Source organism: Rosa chinensis, chromosome 7 (genome assembly GCF_002994745.2).
Source record: "Rosa chinensis cultivar Old Blush chromosome 7, RchiOBHm-V2, whole genome shotgun sequence".
Lineage (NCBI taxonomy): Eukaryota > Viridiplantae > Streptophyta > Magnoliopsida > Rosales > Rosaceae > Rosa > Rosa chinensis.
Genome location: NC_037094.1, coordinates 63,503,291 through 63,528,650, shown reverse-complemented (window position 1 = coordinate 63,528,650; position 25,360 = coordinate 63,503,291). Strand labels below are relative to the sequence as shown.

The following is a 25,360-nucleotide window of genomic DNA, read 5'->3' as shown; positions in this document are numbered from 1 at the left end:
AGACTCAGCCCCACGCCCGGTTCCATTTATTATATTAATAGTAGAATTTGCAACTGGGGGGATATAACACCTGGACCCCGTGCTACAGAAGAACAGTGACAATAATCTTCGTAGAGTACATCCTGAATAATAGCAGGAGTCTCATCTAACCAAACATCATCAATAGAAAATGAACTAGCAAGGTGGGTCGGGCTGGTGTGTTGAAGGTGGGGCTTCATGGTTTTGGATCTGCTCTCTGCTCAATGGAGGACGAACTGGGAGGTTTGGTTCGTAGGCTCATTCTGACAGAGGAGGAGGCGCAAGAGATTATCCTGCCAGATGATCCGGACCAGTGGAAGCCGAAGAAGTTCTTGATTGTGGGGAGATTATTGACTAATAAACCCTATCGTATGGAAGCGCTGATTGGCACAATGAGGGCGTTGTGGACACTGAAGAAGAAGGTGGGAGAGAAGCCTAGGGTCTCAGCGTGTGTACTAGGGGGGAGTGACAGAGTAGTTTTCTCGTTCACCCATGAGTACGACCGCAATAGAGTGTTATGGGGTAGCCCCGGACACTTTGATAAAGCGTTGTTCGCTGTTGCTGCCACGGATGGCAGGGAGGATCTCCTTCGAATTGACCTGAGATGGCAATTCTTTTGGATCCGGGCTTGGGGCATTCCGCCACTTTACATGGAGGAAGAGACTGGTCAGAGAATTGGCTTATCATGTTTCTTGTTTCTCGTACTATTCTTTTTAAAGCATTTCTACCAATATTTTGCTCCCTAACCTTGCAAAAGATAAACTATTTTGGCTACCGAAAAATATTGAATGGGGTAGTTACCAACACTCAGCCTCTGAATCCGCCATTAAATTGGCAGCAGCCTTCATGATCGTGGAGTTCTAGCTCTTTTGGTTCCAAATTTGTGATCCTCTGGTCATTCAATGATAATGAATGATTTGATCAGCGTAACCAACCTAATCTAACTTAATGTTATTAAAATAAGAAGTCACACCTACCACTATAAACTTTACTAAGTTTGGCGTGGGATAGCGTAACAAAGACCATATTTGTGAGACAATGAGGTTCCAAATCTTTATTGCATTCCCAATAATCACTTGGTAGGGCATGCATAAGAGGGGTTGTCTGTGGACTATAGTGTTATGAAGTATTGAAATTATAGAGACTAGAGTCGTTGGATTAGCTAATAAAGTATAACACATTTCAAATAATTTGCATTTTAACGATTTCTAACTTCAAAATTTCACTTCGATACTCTAACGCTCTGTTTGGATGAGACAATAATAAACCCTTGTGAAATTTTGACATGATGTGATATACAACTCCATTATTAATTAAAATTCCATTAACTGCAATTTCCATGGTTTGGTTATATCTATTTACAATTTGGAATGTGTAAAAATTTAAGAAATTTTAAAATAAATTAAAATATCAAAAAAGAAAAGAAAAGAAAAACTTGTTTTGTAAACTTTTGCAAAGAAATTCGAAATGACACCTATTTTGATGAAAATTGAAATGAGGAATTTGGACAATCAATTCCTTGTTGTAGAATAAGAGAATTTGAGAGGAAAATTGAGTGTTTCTTCATTGATCATAAGACCCTTTATATACACAGCCAAGAGTGCAAAGATTACATAATATTACAAGGAAACCTATTCCGCAAAGACATAGGAAATCTATGATTAAATATACTCTCCCTATTACATAAGGTATCTCATTTCTATTTGGACTAGCTAGTCACACCAAATCTAGGTTTCCTACAACACTCCCCCTTGTGACGTCCAAATGTGACACTTCTCACACTGCCTCGTTAAAAACTTTGTCGAGTAACAAAAACCCTTTGGCACAAAACCAATCTCGATGGAAGGGAAAATAAGAACGAGCATACCATGTAGACATCAAACCTCCCCCTGATTTTACAATCTTTGGAGCTCGAATAATTTGTATAGACCAATGCTATGCTCATGTTTCGCTAATGTGAATTTGGGCAATGACTTATTGAATAAATCTGCCACATTATTCTCATATCGAACTTGCTTCACTTCGATTCTGAGGAGGACTTGTTGTTGCTAACTGTAAAAGAATTTTGGTGATATATGCTTGGTGTTGTCATCTTTGATGAAACCTTGCTTTATTTGTTCAATGAAGCAGCATTATCCTCATATATGCACGTAGGTTCATCTGTGGTTGACTTCAAACCACATGTACTTCAAATATGTGCAACTATGGATCTAAGCCATTTACATTCACGTACTGTCTCATGAATAGCAATAATCTCTACATGATTTGAAGAAGCAGCAACGAGGTTCTGTTTAGTAGACCTCCAAGATATCGTGGTATTTTTCATTGTAAAAACATAACCAGTTTAGGAACAACTTTGTGCGGGTCAGATAGGTACCCGGCATTAGCAAAATCCATCAAAATTTCACTCGAATTTTGATTTGGAAAAGCTTTAGAGTTTAGGCACATATCTATCGTATCTCTTAGGTATCGTAAGATGACCTTTACACCAGTACAATGGCAATGCGTTGGAGCAAAGCTAGATATAGATAACAAGTTCTTTGTGAATGAGATATCTGGTCTTATGTATTGTGCTAAGTACAATAATATGCCTATTGCAGTTAGATACTGCATATCTCTAGATCCCCATATAGATATGCAGTAACACGTCCACAAGCTACATATTCAATATTTTTAAAACTACTAAACTGATACGGTATCTGAAGGTTATAACATCCATTAAGAGAGAATATGTTTTCTCATAGTCGATACCAGGGCGTGGAGAGAATCCTAGTGCCACGAGTCGAGCTCTATATCTTATGACCTAGTTTTTCTCATTACGCTTGCTAACGAAGACCCAATTATGTTCAATGGGTTTTACATTAGGAGATGTCGGCATCACTGGCTTGAAAATCTTCCTCTTCGTTAGTGAATCTAATTCAGCATGGATCGCATTTTTCCATTTAGGCCAATCTGCTCTGCGTTGCCATTCATCAACAAAGCGGGGTTCGATATTATTAGGATCAATGATATCGTGCGTAACAAAGTAATCGAATATATCATCAATGATAATCGTATTTCGATTGCACGTTCCATGTACACTAGTGTAATTAATAGAGATCTCTTTATTTTCTATATATTGGTTCCCAACGTTGAAGCGTCTTCTAACAATGTCTCTTGGACATAACCGTAATCCGAAATATTATCATGAGGTGGATCATGAACATCGATGTTTAATGAATTAGTTTGTGCCAAATTTGTCATTTTTCTTAGACGAGAATCCATCAAACCCAAATATCTCTCACGCAAAAACCATGGCCTAATTGGCCACCACGTCACTATTTTCAGTGGTGACATCATGCTCGGCTCTTCCCGGGGCTACACTACATCTTGTGATAGAGATATCTATCCTTGCAGGCACGTTTGCAGTAGGTATGTGTGATCTCGTCACTTTAGCAATATTAGAAAATCTATCGGGCAATGAATCTGCCACGTTTTGAAGATTGATAATTCGCCGCACTTCCGTTTCAGACTATGCAGGTCGGGAATCAAGATGAGACAAAGTGGGGACAGACAACAACAATTTACTTTGTTCTTGTTGAATGTTGATGTTCTTATCCCGTTAATGACTAAAAGACTGTCTCATCAAAATAACAATCTACAAATATTGTGGTAAAAAGATTGCATGTCAAGAGTTCTAAGTAGCAGATGATTGAAGGAGAATCAGTTCCAACATATATACCCACTCTTCATTGAGGACCCATTTTGGTACATTATGGTTGTGCAATCGGCATATAAACCGCACACCCAAATATGCATAAGTGCAAGATGTCAAGCTCGTACGCAGATACCAACTATGACCTAGAAAAAGGCTAGGTGGCAATAAGCCACAAACGAATGAGCATAACTGCGTGCAAAATTGCATAGCCCCATGTGAAAGTTAGAAGGTTGGTGCGCATAATTAACTTTCAAGCAACCATTTGTAATCTTTTAATGGTAACTTATGCGAGATCATTTTGGATGTGAACATTGGGAACTAGATGTTCAACGTCAATCCTATTGGACATACAATAGTCATTGAAAGTTTTCGATGTAAACTCACTAGAATTATCGAGTCAAATCAACTTAATTGGATAATTCAGTTGATGAGCCCGTAATTGAATGATTTGGGCCATGAGTATAGCATAAACAGCATTGCGAGTGGACAAGAGTGAGACATGTGACCAGCATGTCAATGTGTCAACCAACACCATGAAATATCTAAATGGTCTGCAAATTGGTTGAATAGGTCTACAAATTTCCCCTTAGATTCTTTGTAAGAATGGGATGGAGTCTATGGAATCTTATGTAGAGGACGGTCACAATCCTAATTTCCCTAAGGGACAGGGTTGTAATTCGAGCTAAGGGCCTTGGCGATAACCGATGATGATGTTGATTGGGCCAAAGAGGCATAATTCATGACCAAGGCACCGCAAGGGACGCGAGAAGCATGAACAGGCCAAGAAGAGTCATGGCCGAGCAAGCAAGTGGCCCGCGGAGTGTGACAATGGTGGCGGCACTGAGTGTCTTGGCGGCCATCGAATGAAGTACGAAATCACGTTTTGTGGTTTGAGGAATTGCCTTAAGATTCTTGATTTGTGTAGCTCAAAAGAAAGGATGTCTGTGTAAAGTATTAAGTATACGAATCATAATATCACGACCAGGATGACCTAATCTATCGTGCCAAAGTCAATATGTGTCAGAATCTAAGAGATCATCTCTTATAACATTATTGGATTCAATGGCTCAAATAGTTGTGGCATATAGCCCGCTTAGAGAGACACATAACCTTCTCTAAGATGCATTTACGGCCGCAATTATTAGTGGTGATGCAAAAGAATTCATTCTTATTTTCACAATGCGTTTCCGCAAGATATCTATTGACTCGAATATCCCTAAAGCTCAGAAGGGTCCTTTTGACTTGAGGAGTGTAGAGAGCCTCTGTGACGGTAAATATGATGCCATTAGGCAAAACAAACTGGGTCATTCCACGGCCTTTGATAAGATTTGATGGCCCTACCATAGTGGTTACAGTGGAGTGTGTAGGCAACATCTCCAAAAAATAGTTGCCTATTTAGGAGAATAGTGTGCATAGTCGCACTATCCGCGAGACGTTGTAATATTTCTCTAGAGACCATTCCTATAAGCCAACAAATACACCAAAAGTCTCAAAAATTTCTAATCTAAACTAATTCAAACAATGGTCGTCACTCAATTCTTTCAGTAACTCCAATCAGCCATGACTAGGTATGGAGAAATGAGGTTTAGGTGGAATGAGACTCACTTAAGTACATAGCCTTTTCTGAAGCTTACCTAGACATCGCATTTAATTAGATGAGTTAGTTGTAAAAGAGTTATGACCAATGTTAATAGAATGTGGCAATATTAGTATTTTGGAGCAAAGAAAATACTTCAATGAAAATAGATAATAAAATAAGTTTTAGAGCGAAAGTGCTACCAAGAGATGTGAATTTAAAGGAATTGGATTAAACCGAAACAATGATATTTCAATAATGATTGGGAACAAAAATCGTTCAAGGTTTCGATGAACAGGAGTTTAGAGCAGCGGGAACCCCCACAGTTCTACTTGTATGCCACAAGAAAAAAAGATAGGTATAGGCAAGGGATATTAGAAACCCCGAGTACAAAAAGCAAGAAAAAGAGGAAAGCATGAAACCTTTATAAAAACTTATTGGGTTATTGATGCTTGATTTTTCTTGCATAAAGTAGTTAGGAGAAGCATGTAATTAGCATAAGCAAGATGCACTTTTAAGGATGCGCGGAGAACCAAATAAAGATGCAGGGTCAAAGGAGGCGTCGGGGAGAGCGTAGAGATGTTGGCGCAGAAGCGCAGGGGCGGCCCATGCACGGCAGGGGGAGCAAGGGAAGATGTACTCTCACGCTGATAACGTGTTGTAGAATAAGAGAATTTGAGAGAGAAATCGTGTGTTTGTTTACCAATAATAGGGCCCTTATATATATATATATATATATATATATATATATATATATATATATAATGTTAAGAGTATAAAGATTACATAATATTATAAAGAATCTTATTCTAAAAAGAGATAGGGAATCTATGATTAAATATACTCTCCTTATTACATAAGGTATCTCATTCCTATGTAGACTAGTCACACCAAATCTAAGTTTCTTGCAACATTCTTTCATTTCTTTGTACAGAGAAATTCATAATTTTCAAGCTTAGAATGTCAAACGGGGTAATTCATGTGTAGAAATTATAAAATCCTCATTTTTTATTTAAATTCCAACTTTTCTTCCTTCATCCAAACACACCAAAGGAGCATAGAATTTTCAATGTGTAATTACCGGATGGAACAAAATTAATAGAGTTTGAGTAATGACAGTTATTCAAACAAGCAACAACACAAATAAAATAGCACACGAATTGCTGACGCAGTGTAAACCTCTCCACTGAGGAAACTTCACTGCGAGGTTGTTTACATAACCTACACGAGAATCAAATCCAATATGAATCAAGGTTGTTACAGATCATAAGTAGTGATATTCAACTCAACCACATTGACTGGCAACAATGCTAACTTGCTCACAACTATAAAAGTCCTATTCTAAACAACTATGAAACAATCTGTATAGATGAAGAAATCTGGACACGCCTTCAGATTCAATCTTGCCTTGAAGCCTCACTGATCTTAATCACATATGCAAGTGATAAATGCAGTGAACAAGCAGTATGATCAATCTCAATCAAACAAACAAACAATGAGAGTTTTGTAAAACAGTTAGTGCAGACTATGTAGCATAATTAAAATTCTCAATCATAAAACTCTGCATGTAAAATGCTGTTTCAAACCCTTTTATAGAGGAGCAAGACTCCCCCTCAATCAAATCTCTTTTAGCACCACAAAATAAGATACGTATGTGAAGGGTTTAAAACTGAAATCAAATCTTCCTATTGTTATGCACATCCGATCTTTATCTGATATGCTTGTCGAAAACCTTTTAATGCAGATAAGTATATCAGTTCAATCTATTCGATATGCAAATCAATTTAAATCATGTTAAATGATATGAAATAAATACACCTTCATCTTAAGATCAGTGAGCATGATTTCCTTGATTTCCTCTTGATGATCCGATTCTGCAATCTTCCTTTATAGCCTTGAGTCACCGGAAAGGTAGGAAAAATATTCTCCTAAGCCTTTGCGACTTCTGATCTCCTAGTAGCCTTGGGAGAGCATGTGTTGAATGGTAATAGCCCAATATACTTACACAATGCGTAGGATAACAGCAGCTTGTGTTGTAGAAAACCACATGTAACATCTTTTTTTTGTTTCTGGTAATCATCACATGAGTTCTCTCGACCAAGATCTAAATGAAGATCTTTAAACTGAAAGAGTGAAAGTAGTAACATGATTTCTCTGAATTGTATGCTATGCAATAGGCCTAGCGCCCTAGCCCATTCCAGAAAATAGTAGCTTGTTGAGCCCACTTCTGCTACTGAGTCCTTTATGTCCTTTATCTTCTTTAAAACATGTGAGTTCTGCAGCACCATTATTCATTATTCTGGTTTTTGATAGTAACTATAATATGATTTTATGCTTGTTATGAACATGTACCCAGAAACCCCTAGAACCTTTGTGTTTGTAATTGTAAAGTTTGGTTAACGCTTTTATCTTTTAATTAATTGGTCCCATTCGTTTCTCTTTTACGCTTACTACTGAAAAGAGAATAACTTTAATTTGAATATTCCCATCATTCTTTTCTGGTACAAGTAATTGCCATCATTTCTTTTACGAAACTTCTTCTTTCTTTGTATTTTTCTGGTAAATGAAACTTCTTCGTTCTTGCTAAGAACTTTCAACGCACGTTGCATATTGAAGAATCAAAATAGCTTTTGTATATTGACAATTTTGTGTTCCTTGAATCTGTCAATTATGTTCTCTCTCCTATTAAATCATTTTTGAAATTTCTTAATGTATTCTTGCTCAGAACATGCCAAGCAGCTAAAGCTTTCATAAGGCGCAATCTAAGGAATTGGAACGACGTTATAAAGATTCTTGTTAGTGATGAATTCAGGAATTTTTCTATCTAGAGTCAAAGATTAGACTGATAAAATTTTAATTGTTTGTGCCTCAATCTTTTTAAGTCATTTTATCAAGAAACTTGTCTCTCACGGTCTTGCCTTTAGAGAAAAAAGATAAATGAATTGGTGAAACAATGTAATGAGTAGAATAAATGGTTAGATCCACATATTATATATTTAAGTACTATATGTATATTCCTATTGCATTTGGGATGTTTTGTCCCCCATAAGTTAATAACATACTCCCCACATTCAATTCTCAAGGAAAATGAAAATACCTAGCACTCTGCTAGGGCTGAGAGAGCGCCGCCTCTAGCCTCTCTGTACCTTTCTCCATCATCGATGGAGTATTGCTCCGATGTCGTCCTCGGTGTCGGTTGTTGTGCGCATGGCTCCCGTCGTGCCCTGTATCGAGTCGTGGTTCGCATTTCGGCCTGTGGTAATTTCTTTTGATCAGATTCATTATGATCGTGTGTCGCGTCAATGGGAAGAAGCCATGGCTGTGGTGCTTTCCCAGATCTGGTCTGCCTGTAGTGCTTTTCATCACAGTGGGGAAGAGGCTGCGTTCCCGTTCTGGTTTGGGGCAGCGTTGAGATTCCGACCAAGCCGGGCATGACTGAAATTGGGTTTAGGGATGGCGACGAGGTGGTTGGGCGAGGAACTCGAGTTAGACCATCGTGGTGGTGGGGAGCTGCTGCCACGGGGTTTGTCGGAGTCAGGCTCGACTATTCAGAGTCCCTCCGATCTGAGAGGGGACTGGGTGTGGCGGAGCTATTGCGCAGTCCCGGGTCGAACCAAGATCCGCGCCACGGAGGGCGGCGCCGGTGAAGGTGTTTGGCGGCGAGGTGACGAGGGTGGGATCGGTCTGGGCGAGATCTGCGTTTCGGCTGGGGGTATGGGTGGTGGAGGGCGGCTTCGAGTTAGTGGGGCTGGGATACCCTTTCTGCGATGAAGGATGGTGGAGCAGAGGTCAAGGCCGAGGTCAGGGATGGCATGGGTGCCAAGAGTGATTTTGGGTGCCCATAGCAAGCTGTGGATTTGGGCCTTTGCTCTATTGGACTGCCCAAGGGTGTTGGAGTGGGTCTTCATTCTTAGGGCTTTGCAAATGGTGTATGAGCCCATTGCTGTTCGGGTTCGCATTTGGGATCCCGGAGACATTCTATGGATCTTAAATTGTTATGAGTTTTGGATCTGCTGCTTTGGTTCCTTAGGTAGAAGATTGCTCTCTATTCAGCGCATTTTTTTGCGTGGAGTAGGCAAGGTCAGTCACACTACCGGCGGTCACCTTGATAGAAGGTTACCCTCTATTCGACGCATATCTTTGCGTGGAAGTATGGTCGACCATACTATTCGTACCGTTTTACATAGCCCGGACTCTGTCTGGTGCCTCATCAAATGCTTAATTGCATCCCTTCGTACCCGTGCTAGGTTTTATTTCCGATGCTTTATTGCATCTAGTATTTTTCTTACTATTTTATATTTTGATGTAGTTTCTACATCTATCAGTTGTAATTTTTATTCTGTTTATTATTAATAAAATTGAGTTGACAGTTTCTCAAAAAAAAAAAAAAATTCTCAAGGAATCATCCTAATACTCCGGCCGATTTGTGTATAAAAGAAAGAAATTATTAAAGATCGAATGTATCTAGAAGGCTACCATACTAAACAAAATAAGCATCAATTTAAAATGCTCTAGTAGTTTTATTTTAACGTGTTCACATTATTTGAGAACGCGTCATTTTAAGTTAACAAACACCATAAAATACATGCAAAAAAAAAAAAAAAGTGAGCAGCTTAATATAATTTTCTTGTTGGTTTGAGAAAGATGCTTCTGTTGCAGTGGATCATCAATAATCATGGTCATTTCACAGTTGAGAAACATACACCATACACATTGTACAGTATATAAATCAGAACAAGACCTTACAAAAGAGAAGGGTAAAGAACAAAGGAAAATGGAATCCACTCAGGGGGGGAAAGGAGGAAGATTTTCAATTCTCGAAAATAAATTCAGCTAAAACCAGCTTCTTGAATTCTGCGCAGCATTTCATTGACAGCAGCTGCAATTTCATCCACAGTGTTTAGCAGGCACCCTTCTTCAATCTGTCCCAATCCACCACCAAAGATGAAACAAAGTTAGTTAATTTTCTACAATAAACTTTCACTAAATTTAGCAAAAGAACAAAGTAATGCAGATCTATTTTTAAATTATGCAGAATTTTTTAACATGCATGATTTGTATCATTCACCATATTCACTTTATGCACAACCAGTGCAAAAGCATATGACAAATAATGTGTTGTGTCAAATCATAAAATAAGAGGTATAAACTGATTAGCTGATAAAGTCTTATGTCGGCCTAGAATTATGAAAAGTATGACATAAAATCTAACCTTTATTAAAGGTAAGTGAAACTATTACAACTCCTCCTTTTACTCTTTCACCATTTTGGCATTTTCTAATAATCTTTTCACTTAAATTGCCAAAAATTAAAGAGAGTTGCTACGACAGTGCCAGGAAAAAAAGGCACTGTCAATTTCGGTGCTGTCCCCAATAACAATATTAATGAGTTATTGATGAGTCGAGAACAGCACCGGAGAATGTCTATAATGATTAGCATTGTTCGCAATTAGTAAAAAGATTAGGGTAAAGAATATTTTTCTGGGGATTCGGCTCAATCAAGTAAGTGAGAAGATGAGAGCACTTTTGAATTAATTACCTTAACACTAACAGAGTAGAGGACCATTTCATCAACAGTGGTGACATTGAGGTGAAGGACGCTGAGCCCAAGACTTTGAAACCCGGCCACCATCTTCAACAACTGCCTAGGCCTCTTCTTGGACAATATCTTAAGATTGGCATGGCTGTCCACCATGGTCACTTCTATGTCTGCAGCTGGCCACTGGTTGTTGTTATTGTTGCTCCGAGGAGCCAAGGACGGCTCGTCGTTTATGATACCCTCAGATGATGACGAAGACGATGATGAAGTGTTGCTGTTACACTGTGTAGTCGCAGGTGTGGAGAACTGTGGAAAGGTAAAGAACTCTGCCAAAGGTACTTGTTCTGGCTTAGTAGAGCTCTTATGGCTGCCGTCCATGGACTGCAACAGTTGCTCTAGCTCCTTCACAAAGTTAATTGCTCCCCCAATAATTGATGCTTGATCCCCCTATAACGTACTGTTAGCGTTAATCATTGCGTACAAATCCCAAAAGTTATAATGCAAAAAACGAGGATTAATTAAATATTGTAAGACTCCGAGTCTCACATCGACGACCATGGAAAGTATGCTTACCCTTTGAACATAAGACGTTGGCATCAAAGAGCGGAGGACGGCGAGGTACTCGTTCATTTGCTTGCGGCGGTTGCGCTCCACTACAATGTGGGTCATGCGTTGGTTCTCCATTTCTTCTTTGTTCTTGCTGCTTCTGGTACGACGGCGTTTGCGTCTACCTGTTGTTGCCGGTGGCGGTGGCGGTGGCGGGGTTTCCAAGGCCTCAGGTGAGGAATGAGGATCCCATTCCTTCACATTTTGCAGAAGTGAAGGAGGAGATGATGAGCAGTTATACTCCCAATTTTCATTGAGACTGCCTTGGTGATGGTGTATGTTGTTATACTGATGATCAAGAAGTCCAACAAGGGCTTTGTCTTGAATATTTTCTTGTAAGCTAAAATCATAGCCCCAGTTAGAAGGTGCAAGGGAGTAGAAATCTTTGCACACATAGCTAAATGGGTTGTAGTCTTTTGGGTAAACCACGGCTTCTAATGCCATCACTTTACACTAGAATCACCTTTCTTACAACCAATAAGTATAAAAGAAGATGATGAAATGTATGAGAGAGGCTTTTGTGTGGCTCTGGTGAAGGGAATTGAAGGTTGGAAGAGATGATGAGAAGCTTTTTGGGTCCAAAAGAAACCCCCAAATTAATGATGAATAAGAAATTTGGGATTGAAGAGGAAAGGAGGCTAAAGCACTAAGGAACCAAAAGAGCAAACAAACTCACCCTTTTATCATCTCCAAATGAGAAAGCCTGGATCCTTTTAAAAGAGCTTTAAGCCTAAACAAACAAAAAGCTACATTGTGTTGCACGTGAGACTTCATGTAGACCAGTCACTTGCTCAAAGACTAGAGAGAGAGATTCTCTTGGCTCTCCAAGACATGGCAAAATACTATATACTTATCGATGGACCGTCTTGTACATCTTAATTAAACAAATAAGATAGTTTAACATAGATTAATTAGCATGGATAGTTTGTACATGTAATTTTTATGGCTTCACAAGTGATGTGAAATTATCAAATTCAAAGGAAAAAGAGTATTGTGCTCTCGTTTTCTCTCTAATAGCCAGGGTTTCCCCTCGTTGACAACTTCCCTCGTCCGGTGGTGCACTCGAGTCGGCATGAGCCTCTGGTCTCGTCGGTGTATGGCGCGTGCAGCCGGACGGGCTCTGTCCTTCATGGGCTTGTAGGTTCCTCCCAATGTTTCTCTCAGATGGCGAGGGTGGTGGTGGCCGAGTTTGGCTGTTGTTGAGACTGAACCACTCGATTCCCTATCTGATTGAAGATTGGGTGTGTTGGATGGCGAGATAGGCAGCATGGCTTGGCAAGGGATAATTGGGGACAGGCAGTTTGGAGGGATGAGATGGAGGATTAGGGCCGTTGAAGCTACGGTGTCGATTTGTGGTTCTAGGGTTTCATTTTCTCCATTGATGATTTGGCTGATTGGGTTTAGATCAGTCGACGATCTGACTATTAGGGTGGCTGGGTTCTGAATGGAGATCAGAACAAAGCAGAGGTGCGATGATGGTGGAGCGGTGGCGGCGGCGACGTTGATAGGTATGTGGTGGCGCTAGATTGGGCTAGACTCCTGCTTATTCCTTGCTGGGCCTAACGGTTCTTGGGCATGGGCTTGAGCTCTGGCTCCAAATTTATTTTCTTATATATTTTATTGTTGTTTATTTTTAGTTAATTGTGACTTTATGCCGGCTATAAGTCCCTATCACTTTATGGTAGGGTGAGGTACTCTTGGTCTTGATATGCACCTTCAATGTGCTTTGTCTAGCCTAGCAAGGAAGCGAGTCGTTCATTTGATTAAATGGACGCAACCTTCCAATGGCAAGATGAAATGGAGTATCGCCAGATTTGTTTCCGTGCGGCAACATATATATTTGGAAATCAGTGCTATTTGTAATTATGTTTATTCGTGATATAAAGATATGTTATGTCACCGCTTTGTTAAAGCAAATAAAGTATTCACTATTCAGTTGTGCACTCTTTGCTAATTGATGCTTGTTAGAATACATAGATTTAGTGGAGACTCCTGATATTATTTCAAGATGTTCTCTTTATGTTTAATATAATCTGGGGTTCAGACTCTACGTCCTCCTCTTATATTCTGCAGTTTCATTAATTAAGGCTTGAGGGCAGCCACACCAACCACCTTTTAAAAAAAGAGATGGGAAATTCATATATGTAATTCATGTCATTCAATATGAACTATATTTATTGATCATGTTATTATCAAGTGCTATAAGTGGCAGAAGATCAATAGTAAGAAGAAAAAAGAACAAGGGAAGTGAAATCCACACTCCCTTCTTTTTTTGGTTGAAATTTTAACAATGAGACAAATTTCAAGCTCAAGCTACTAAAGACAAACTTTAGATTACTAAAAAGAGAAACATGGAATGTAGATTTCACTCCCGAAGAACAAGCACCAATTGCATCAAAAGTCTACTAAATTTCCTTAACAAGTTGATTTGTATGTTTTTTCTAAGAGAAAAATTCAGCTACCGTCCCCAAACTATTTTGTCAAGGCCAATTTGATATCCGAACTCTCAAAAGTATCAATATGATACCCAAAGACCTAAATTGGTATCAACGTGATACTTTCGTCCAAAATTTCTGACGGCGCCGTCTGTTTGCTGACGTGGCAAGCACATGGGTCCTAAAAAAAAAGTGAAATGACCAATTTACCCTTCTTTTTTTTTGAGAAAAATTCATCTACCGTCCCAAACTATTTTGCCAAAGCCAATTTGATACCCGAACTCTCAAAAGTATCAATGTGATACCCAAATACCTAAATTGGTATTAACGTGATACTTCCGTCTAAAATTCTGACGGCGCCGTCTATTTGCTGACGTGGCAAGCACGTGGGTCCCAAAAAAAAGTGAAATGACCAATTCTGGGATTTTCTTCTTCTTCTTCTTCTTAGGGTTTCGCGGCACCAAGCAGCTTGGGGCTGAAGCTCCCAATCGAACCCGATACCGGTCGAAGAACCTACTGGTGCTGAGATGATCAACGACTGGTCGGCGTAAATTGGGGCCGCCGAGTTGTTGAGCGAGACGAGGCGTTCAGCCGGAAGGTACCATGAGAGAGTGGTCGTCGAGGCGGAGTACGTACTGTCTCCGAAGGGAAGGCTGTCCAGTTCTAGGGAAGCCATTTTAGTTATTCTTCTTCTTCTCTCCTCCTCTCTCTCTCCTCTCCTTTTCCTCCGCCCAAACCATCACTAACGCCTCTGAGATCCTCTCCAATTCTTGCTACAAATCCATCTCCCTCGCACTTCTGTGGATTAACCACCTCCTCCCATCGCTTTCCCTGTCTGATCACTCAAGTCCCTCCCGTTCGGCGCCAAGATCGCTACCATGCTCGACGGCCACTCTCTCATGGTACCTTCCGGCTGAACGCCTCATCTCGCTCAACAACTCGGCGGCCCCAATTTACGCTGACGGGTCGTTGATCATCTCAGCACCAGTAGGTTCTTCGACCGGTATCGGGTTCGATTGGAAGCTTCAGCCCCAAGCTGCTTGGCGCCGCGAAACCCTTAGAAGAAGAAGAAGAAAATCCCAGAAGAAGAAGAAGGAAGAAAAAGAAATGAAAAGAAAAGGAAAAAATGAATTAACAAAAAAAGAGAGGGTAAATTGGTCATTTCACTTTTTTTTGGGACCCACGTGCTTGCCACGTCAGCAAACAGACGGCGCCGTCAGAATTTTGGACGGAAGTATCACGTTGATACCAATTTAGGTATTTGAGTATGACATTGATACTTTTGAGAGTTCGGGTATCAAATTGGCTTTGGCAAAATAGTTTGGGGATGGTAAATGAATTTTTCTAAAAAACGAATAAGGGTAAATTGGTCATTTCACTTTTTTTTGGGATCCATGTGCTTGCCACGTCAGCAAACAGACGGCGCCGTCAGAAATTTTTGACGGAAGTATCACGTTGATACCAATTTAGGTCTTTGGGTATCACATTGATACTTTTGATAGTTCGGGTATCAAATCGGCCTTGGCAAAATAGTTTGGGGACGGTATTTGAATTTTTTTCTTTTTCTAATGTACCTCAATGGAAATCTCTCAAAGAGTAGGTAGAATTGTTCTTGTATTTAACCCTAGATATAAAAACTTTTAGATTCACATATATATTAATAGCCACATTTCTCCCTGAAATTCCACAGATTATGAATAACTTTCATAATTTTCTTATTACTAGGATGCAGAGTATTGGTTGCTCAATCCATTTAACCTAAACAATTGGGTTAGGATTTGAAATTGCAATTAATAATAGTTCACACGATATTTGATGGAAACAGGAAAGATAAAATTAGATTGTGTTATTAGTTTGCTATGTAATGCTGTGTTTTCATACAAATAAAATATTACTATTATGAATGGTGATAGTTTACTATTCAAGCTCAAATGCTGCGAAATTCGCACAGTACAAGTGTTTTTCAGAACTTATAGCTACATTTTTTTTCCCTTAACAATTAACTCTTTTTTTGTTTTTATATGAAAGAAGGCAATATATTAAGAATGGACATTACACATGATGACACGCTACTTTATAGCACAATAATCTAAAGAATTCTAAACCTTCTTTGGGCTAATTTGGAATTGCTGTGACTTTTAAAAGAAACTGCTGCTGCTGTGTTGTAAGAATAATCAGCTGTAAATAAAAACAGTTTCATGTTTGGTAAATAATATTTTTAAAAGTGCTGTTAGTTAATAAAACAACTGCAGAGTGTGTTTTGATCCATAGTAACTTCTAAAAGCAACATCTAGGCTGTTTCTAAAATCTGCTGGCAGTGACCTATAACTTTCAATTAAAGTTGTTTTTTATTTATTTACCAAGCATAATAAAATTTAAAATTTTGAACAAAAGCTGATTTTTTTTTAAAGTGAAGCAATAATAAACAGGGCCTGCATCATTTCTTAAAAGACCATTGACTTAAACATATGATGAAAGAGGGACATAGCAAGTATGCACCCTCAGTGATTAGAGCACCCACTACTTAAGATCTAGGTCATAGGTTCGAGTCACCATACGAGTATGAGGGAAATCCTTTGATTTTCCTTAATAAAATTTAAAAAAAAAAAAAAAAAAAAACTCTCTGAAGAGGTATAATACCCACAATTGTTGAGTCGATGAACGCAACACCTTGGTGATAAGACCCGGGCATATCTTCAATATTAAAATTCCTTCAAAGAATAATTATTGAACGAGGATCTTATATTTTGTTCATTAAAAAATAACCAACTCTTAAACACCTGTAATGTACTTGATAAACTAATTAAGCTCTAGGTAAATAATACAAATAGGGGGACCCTTTTGAGAAGACATTTTGTTGGGCGTGGGCCAAAAGGCATATATCCTTATGTCATGAACAGTATACGCTTTTAACCGTGAGGACAGTCTTCTCCCTATTCAACCCTCGCTTTTGATTCCGGTTACGCCGTGCAACCCTAATTATTCAGAACCATCATATCTCCCATGGGAGGGCCAATTTGGTCTTTGAAGCATAAGGAGAATAATTTCTGAATACAGATGTGACTGTAGTTTCATTTGGTAATAATATGGTCGGACACTTGGACGTCGAAAGGAGAAAGATGACGAAAAGCTGGTGATGACCCAGAGAAAGAGATTCTGATGATCGAAGATCTACAACTCGGAGAGAAAAGAGCAAAACAACAACACCAACCAGCGTCGGTTCAGGTGTCAGAGGAATCCATGTGACCTCACAAACAGCCAGCTCTGTTTCTGTGTAATAATCATCTCCGACGACGACTAGGTCTCCATATGCTCCCTTTCCCAAGAACCCTTCCTATTTTAATTAGTTTCATCTAATATTTAACTTTTACCAATAATTTTGTTGATGCTAATTACTAAACTAAACCCCATTTCAACAATAAGACATTCTCTAGTCATCAAAAAAAAAAAAAAAAAAAAACAGACATTCTCTAGGGCTTCCCTTGTTTCTTGGGGTTTCGTTCCAATGGAATTTTGCTAACACCCTTTGTCCTAATTTTTTAATTTTTTTTAAATTATTTTCTGTATGTGGAATTGTTTTTTGAGTTATTCCATTGATGGGTTTTAATTACAATCTTGCCACCCTTTCGATCTACTAAAGAAATGAGAGAAATCCAAACCCAACTGGCATTCCTTTGAATAGATCATGAATAATTGTAGTTAATAAGATTCGATTACCAATTAAAGTCTTAAACAGAATGCAACTTGGGTTCGATTAGACTATCTTTTCCGTAATTTTGTGTTTTCAGCCTTAATTAAGATCTCTTTCACAAGCAAGACCTAGCTACTTTTGAATATTGTTGATCTGATATCTACTAAATTATGAGTAAAGCTGTAAGGGTTGTTGTCAAATATCAAGTTACTATTTCAAATATCACATTACGTACACTTGATTCACGCATGTTGCTGCCTATCTCACTCTGAGCAAAATATGTTCAACAAAGTATTAAAGACTAATTTCAGTTTACCCCCATAAGATTTGGGTCTAACATCATGTTAGTTCATGTAGTTTTAATTTAATCAGTAACACCTTTAAACTTTTTTTCATCAGTCATGTCCAATTTTACTTGCTCAATCCAAATTAGATGTTAGATCTGACGATATGGCCCACTTTAGAAGCAAAAATGATAATTTCAAGACAAAAAAACCCAACGACAAAAGAAACTCCATATTCGTCTTCTTCCTCTGCTCCTCCACTAATCACATTTCTTGCCAAAAACAAAATAATTTAATTCAATGAAAACTAAACACGTTCATTATCAAATCCAATGCTAATTGCAAAATCAAACACAAAAGTGCATAAATTTCTAAGAAAATGGGGTTGGAGAGACGTACTTCTTGTGCCTCTGCACTAAAGATGGTTCCTTACATCTCTTTTGTAAAATTAGACCCCAGAAGGCCAGAAACAAATCAAATAGAAGTTGTTGCTAGGTAGTGGTGGTAACGGTCCTCGGGTAAAACCACCAGCATCGAATACTTGAAGCTTTTTTGCACCGATGAGTTGCCTCCCAATGCCAAACCCGGATGCAGGTCCAGCCCCAGCTTCATCCAAGACCCCAAATTGGAAAAACAGAGACCAAAGGTCAGATTGAGCTTTGGTTCAAGACGGGGGCCAGCAAGGATCTCGTGTGCATTAGGTCATTTCAGCTCACCCCGAAAGCCTCCAAAATGGAGTATAAAGCCATTAATTAAGAGTGTCCTTAAAACAAAAATCACATGCATTTGTTGTGCTGATGCTAGGTAGTGGTGGCAAAGGTCGTCCTACTTGTCGTTGTGTAATTTAAGGGCGGTGGTTTTGGGCACCGGAGATTGAAATGATTGATGGGGAGAGAAGGATTAGAGAATAATAGGATGGAGTTTTTATTATGGTAGGGTCTTTTGTCTTGAAATGACCATTTTAGCCCCTAAAGTGAGCCACATCATCGGAGTTAATGTCCAATTTGAATGAAGCGAGTGAAATTGGACACAGCTAATGAAATTAGAAAGTTTAGGGGTGTTACTGATTAAATTGAAACCATAGGAAATAACATGATGTTGGACCCAAACCGCAAGAGGGTAAGCAGAAATTAGTCCAAAAATAAACTAGGGTTAGGCCAAAAAAAGACTGAAAACTCGAAAAACATGCCTGACACGCCTATTCAATTCGATTTTTAAATTTTTTTACTAAATCAGTATGGGCTTTGTTTAAACCGAATCAGACTCGGTTCGATCTCGGTCCTACATTTTAGAAAAAGAAAAGGCCCAGTTCTTTTCCTTTTTTTTTTTTTTTCCATTCCTTCTCTTCTTCTTCTTCTTCTTCTTCTCTCTAGATGCTTCCGTTATCTTGTTCTTCCTCCCTCCCTAGCTGCGTCAAATTCTCCACTTGCTTTCCTTCTTCCCCATCAACTCGCAACCCAGATAGAATTTTCTTCAGCCTTCCGCTCAGGTGATGATGAAGCTGAACCAATTGTCGAAGATGGAAGCAGGTCATCCAATCTGACACTGATCTAGCTAAAGTCAAATTCTGAAGCAAAATCTTAACCCCACCTTCATTATCATTGTCATAGTCATCACCATTCCCTCCACCATCCATGTTCAACCCTAGATTGCTCTCTGTTTCTATATCCATCACCCTCTCTCTCTCTCTCTCTCTCTCCCCATCACTCCTCAAACTCACTGACAAAAACCCTGGAGTGAGATTATGGGAATTTGGTGGTAGTTCTAGGCCCGAATGACCCCAAATACTTGGGATGATTATGCTGCGAGTCTATGTAGAGGAAGGTTCAGTCACCAACTTACCGTCATGTTAGACACAAAGTAATTATTATTTTTAGGTCTATTTGGGCCTAAATTTTTTTTATCCAAGTTTAATTCAGGTCCAGACTCTGGATAACACGTTTTGGGTCAGGCTTGAAAAGTTCAAGCTCGGTCTTGTACTCAGTATGTTTGCACACGGCCCCGTTTGTGCCTAGACCCAGAATAATCTCCAAGCAAGTTACAATTGATTATTATGTGGTTTATATAGGCTTTGAATATCTCGTTTGATTCAATTTTGGTAATGTTAATCTAAAAAAAGGTCTATAACACAACGTTATTTGAATGGTACAGGGGCGGCCCTGGGGGTGTTCAAATGGAGCAGCCGCACAAGGCCTCCGGTTTTCGAAAGCCTCTAAATTCAATTTTGTAATGGCTTTAGATAAATATATAGGTCAAGAATGTTGAGAGTTTTTGAATTGTTATTCAGTTCAGTTGGGCACTTTACCTTAAGTTGTTAGGCTTGATTGGTCTTGGGTTCAAAACTCATGGGTGCTTAGCTCGATTTAATTTTTTCTTTGCCTATTTTGTGATCTTCTCTCTTCTTTTAATATTATTTTTTTCATTTCATTCCTAAGGCCTCTCTACTTTCTTCTCTGATCTTCTGTTATATTTCTTGACTTTTTTCTCTCTCAATTTTTCCTTCCTTGTTGATGTTTTTAGGTGTCCACTATTTTTCTTCTTCTATTTATACCAAACATTTTTTCTTAGTTCTTCTAATTGAGATCGTGATTAATAAGGCATCATTTAAATTTTCGCATTAGGCCTCTTAATTTTCAGGACCGACCCTGGAATGGTAGAATTGTGTATGTGTGTGTGTATATAATTTTTCACTATGGTTTTAATTTTATTATGTTTCTGAACTGTACAAATGGAGAGGTGACAAGAGTTTAGGTAATATTTGGGCATAAAACTCGTAACTTCAAAAGATGATTTGTGTTCTTGCTATTGTCGGGTGACTAAGAAATTCAGACTTATCAATATATGTGATATCAAAAGATTTTTTTTTGGATAGGATATGTGATATCAAAAGTTGAGATTAAATTGTATATGTCTAAAAAATGTAGAAAAAAAAAAATCAATTAATTATTTCATTACCATCCAAAATTGTTGTAATCAAACCCTGTTTGAACCTCCTGATCCCTAGCTAGGATCCAATAGATGTTAATCAAACAACACTACACCCTCCCCTAGCGAACTAGTGTTGCCAACACAACACTACACCCTAGCTTTCATGTCTAACTACATTAAGCTCTGGTCACTTGTGGAGTAGAGTGGAAGCTAGCTAGAGGAGGGTAGACCTTATTTGCATACAACTCATCACCTAACAAAACATCAAGATTAATCCAGATTATGTCCCTTAATCAGTAGTACCTCTTTCCCTGATCGCATGTGCTTCAACCGCAAACTACGGTTTACCAGATCACCTTTTAGCTCACGCCAAGTTGGCGTGATCACAATGTACCAGAACCTTTTATATATTATTTGACTGTGGGGTGTTTTAAACGTACAACTTGTTTTTAATCAGATATATATATCTGGGTTATTAATTAAGTACTTAAATGGCTGGCTAAAACCTAGTAGAATATTGTTTGTTGACTTGTTCATGAAACGATGGATTTTGGGACCTCAAATTCTGGGAACCTGCTGCTAATTGTTCTTTGTTGCTAGCTAAGCTAATCTAGCTGCTTTGCAATGTTTTGTTAAGATTCAAGCAGTGTCTTGGATGCTTGTCTTACTATAATGATATGAGATTTAGGCATTGAAACGATCGATGATGCTGTCCTGATGTCAATTTATGAAGTTCGCACATGCATGTGAGCTCTTGTTTTTTTTTTTTTTTTTGGGTCTGGATTATATGAGCTCTTAAAAAAATTATTTTCGAGAGTTAATAGATTATATTACTTTTTGAGTTATGGGTAACGTTATTACATAATTTGACTTCATTTTCGATTATCTCTAAAGGATGATAATTAATTTCTTAAATTTCATCTTATCCCGCACAAACAACATTTACCCTGACTCCCAAAAACAATAAAAGCTCAACCCGCTCGTTTATGAAAATTATAAAAAAAAAAAAAATTGCCACAACAAGGCTCACATTTTTTGGATCCTCCCTTGATTAAATTAACACATTGTGTAGCTCAAGTAGTCAGGACAAGTGGGCGAGTGGAGGGTTTTCGTCTCCAAGCTTCTCGGAGTGAGTGACCTTGGTTTTTTTTGAAACCTAGGTTTCAACTGGCGGCGGCGGCGTTATTCCTTCAGGCAAGGCGATGATCGTGGACGACGGCGACGCAGGGAAGGCTCTCTGCGGCGATCGTGGGTGCAGCGGGGGGCTTCCTGGTTTGGAGGCTTCTCAGATTGTGTTGGTGGGTTTCGATCCAGGCTGTGGCAGGCATTGATCGCGGCGAGGTCAGTGGTGGTCCACGACGTTGATCGATCCAGGAGTGCCAGGCTCCGATCGCGGTTGTCTCAGCGAGGAGGCGGTGGCTTGTGTGGTGTGATCCAAGCCGGAGATCTGCTGTCTAGCTTTTGAATGACGGCGGCAGAGATTTGTGATCGGAAGTTCTGAGGCGGATCGCCGTCTGTTGAGGCTCTGATCGCGGTGTGACAGTGGAGGGTGCAAGTTCGGGCAGCTTCGAGAGAGGGTGCTGGTGGTTTCTAGGCTCCGTTGATCGGCTTTTGAAGTTGGCGTTCCGGCCGGTCTCTAGGAGGACCCAGTGATGGTGGAGGAGAGATGGAGGCTGCCAGAATGGTGAGCGGCGGGGCTGCCTTCTGAGAAGGCCGGTCTAGTCCCGCTGGTGTGAGCACTACAAGGAAAACCCCCTTTAGAGACAAAACTGTTTTGTCGCCAATTAGTACAATTTTGTCACTAACTAGTATGGGTGACAAAATGATTTTGTCGCTAAATTTGTCTCTAATACAGCGTGACAGATTCTCATTAGTGACAAAAGGTAAATTTTGTCACCAAAAAAGATCATAGACAAAATCTTGTTCGTCTCTATTTTCCTCCATAGTTGTCTCCCTTGCTATCTACAATTCCTGGGAATTCATGATATATGGCGGGAAATTGACTGGATCCCAAATATAATATTTTCTTCTTCAGTTTTTATTAAATTAAATAACTGAAACATAATCGAAACCAACAACCAATTAAAAAAAAGAATGAGCATTATGGAACACAATTAAACTTCTTTTATTAGATTAAAAAAGAATTTTACATTGTACCCATCATAGTAAAAAGAACATTCGACTAAAAACAAAACAATTGTATTCAAACTTCATCTCCCTCTTTGCTCAGCAAAGCCTCGTCTCACAAAAGTGTGTCTATGATTAATCATGCAACCTCACAGAAACACACTTGTTCGTTTGTGTAAGCCATAAGGTGGGAGCTTTCATCTACCCTCATGTGAGATCCTTGTTATAGCAGAAGAGAAGCCAGGTCGTAAGCACACATTCGAAGAAATGCCCATGTCACAGATGGCAAGTACTTAGGATATCTCTGAAATAAACAAGGTAACAAACAGTTTACAATTTACTCATGGTAAAAAGGAACAAATTCAAGACATCATTGAACTTTACACGAAAGTTATTAGGCATAATCAAAGAAACAATGGAGGAAATTGTACATAACTAAATAGGTGGGAGAAAAAAAAAAGAAGCAAGAAGAAGAAGAAAAAAAACATCTCAATTAGAGCTGTAGGCTATCCAAATCAATGAATCATAATTAGTTAAAAATGCTTGTTTATTTATTATTTAATGGTGGCTTAACATACAACCAAAATGACAATGGTTCAGTAAGATGAGTGACCTGGAAAATGTGTGCAGAGAAGGCTGATGCATGAGAGCTTTTCCTTTAAACGATAAGCATACCACTTCAATTGAAGCGTGTAGAACCAAGTGCCTGTCAATATAGACAAGAAGACCTATAAATTAAAAACCTGCCAAATTAACTTTAGATTCTCTTATCTACAATAGCAGATTTTTGCCCCATGGATGAACAAGCATGGATAGGTTCAGCCTACAGTCTAATGAGTAAACTTTCACCCAATAGATTCACCAAATGCTACGAACCATAACTACTAATAAGACAAGGGTGGGACTACAAAAAGACAAACACAGTTCAATGCCATGGGTTGAATATGATCTAACGGTCTTAAAATAACATAACCATTAACTAAAAGCAATTAATGAAGATATAATTTTATTTTCATGATACAAGTAGCACAATTGGGAATAAACAACAATAGAAGTGCAAGAAGAGGCATACCATAGCAGTATGTCTTTCACATCCCTTGACTGCATGCTCAATTTAAAAAACCTTCAAGATTAGTGTCATAAATAATTAAATCCAGAGCAAGAAAAACTGAAATAACATGTAGAGCAAGAAAGTCCCTCAAAAACCCGATAGAATATAAGTTGCTTTTCGTAAGAACACATTTCTACATTGTTAATCAAATTGGGCATAGAAATTGTAGTGGTGCTTATTGCTTCAGCAGAAACTACATGATAGTACAACCAAAAGAAAAAAGCAAGAAAATGAATAACTTAGGAGCGCAATCTGCATTCATACAAAAGTCCAGTCATTGTTTTAGTTCCTAGTGATACCCAGTGAACAACAAACAAAGGCAATCTGATAATGTCAAAATACAAAAGTTTGAGTACCTTTTGCTGGGTAGCTGGGATCTTCTGTCCTTTAGATTAGAACAACAAATTCAAGTTGGCTCTGCACAAGCATTTGCCAAAATTAATTAAAAATATTTACATAAACGACTAAGAAATTCTTATGAAAGAATGTTCTATTAAGATTCTTACCGATTCAGTTTAGACATCTAATTCAATTTAGGAACAAAGTGCACTGTTCATACAGCAAAAATTTAACTGAGGATGAATCCCCTCGCTAAAGCCAATAGGACTTTTCATATAAACTGCATAAAGATCCCTAATTTGGGTGAAATTTATGATTTTCAGTTACATGATCTCAAAAATTTTGTTCATGAATGAAGAATGATGAGAGTTACCTGAAGTGGATACATCATCGTCCTGCTCAGTTGCTCTAGAACACACAATTGGCAGACTGTCGACCATGGCCACCACCTACAATCCAAATTCAATGAATACAAAAATGTAAAATCGGGGATGGCTATCCCACTGTTAGCTAGAACAGCAAATTGAAGGAAAGAGAAGGGAAAGACCTGTGCGGTGGTGAAGAACAAGATGGTGACAATGAGGCCTACTCCATTTTGGGGCTGGGGATCGTGATGAAATCCTAGGAAGGTCTGAGTCAAATTTTAGGGGAATGTGAATGCCGTTGTTGATGACGGAAGCCCCCGCCCATGGCTAAGAGGAAGAGAATTGGTGCCAAATTCAAATGGGAAAGAGGAAGAGTAACCTCGTGTTGTAAATTACTTCCTGGTAACAGGAGCCCATCCCAGCACTTCAATTGATAGCAACACTCTGATCCCTGGAAAACCTAGAAAGAAAACAGAATCGAAATTTGATTTGGGGCTCCAAACCATCCCACCAAAATATACCCAAACTAAATCAAATCGCACAATAACAAAACTACAATTGACGAATATGAGCGAGGAAAGGAGAAAACAATGGCAATATCATTTTCCATGGAGGTTGATTTCTGGTGGAGGCCGAGGTTGAGCG

General features: G+C 38.8%; 1 protein-coding gene and 1 long non-coding RNA gene across 2 annotated transcripts; both read right to left on the bottom strand.

The window, feature by feature from the left end:
- Positions 1–9,952: 9,952 nt before the first annotated feature.
- Positions 9,953–12,176, bottom strand: LOC112178781 (transcription factor bHLH96). The gene is made up of 3 exons (XM_024317001.2): positions 11,403–12,176; positions 10,830–11,276; positions 9,953–10,213 (listed from the first exon to the last, which is right to left on the bottom strand). The coding sequence occupies exons 1-3, from the start codon at positions 11,877–11,879 to the stop codon at positions 10,121–10,123; spliced, it is 1,017 nt and encodes a 338-aa protein (XP_024172769.1). The 5' UTR covers positions 11,880–12,176; the 3' UTR covers positions 9,953–10,120.
- A 10,761-nt stretch (positions 12,177–22,937) lies between these two features.
- On the bottom strand, positions 22,938–24,927 carry LOC112175927. The gene is made up of 6 exons (XR_002926711.2): positions 24,898–24,927; positions 24,724–24,799; positions 24,368–24,428; positions 23,973–24,023; positions 23,514–23,606; positions 22,938–23,204 (listed from the first exon to the last, which is right to left on the bottom strand). It is a non-coding gene; the product is annotated as an uncharacterized LOC112175927 (long non-coding RNA).
- Positions 24,928–25,360: the final 433 nt, after the last annotated feature.

Coding starts and splice junctions, on each gene's coding strand:
- LOC112178781 (XM_024317001.2), bottom strand. CDS start 11,879: ATGGCATTAGAAGCCGTGGTTTACCCAAAAGACTACAACCCATTTAGC. Junction 11,277..11,402: donor CAACGTCTTATGTTCAAAGG/GTAAGCATACTT, acceptor AGTACGTTATAG/GGGGATCAAGCATCAATTAT. Junction 10,214..10,829: donor TCTACTCTGTTAGTGTTAAG/GTAATTAATTCA, acceptor GGATTGGGACAG/ATTGAAGAAGGGTGCCTGCT.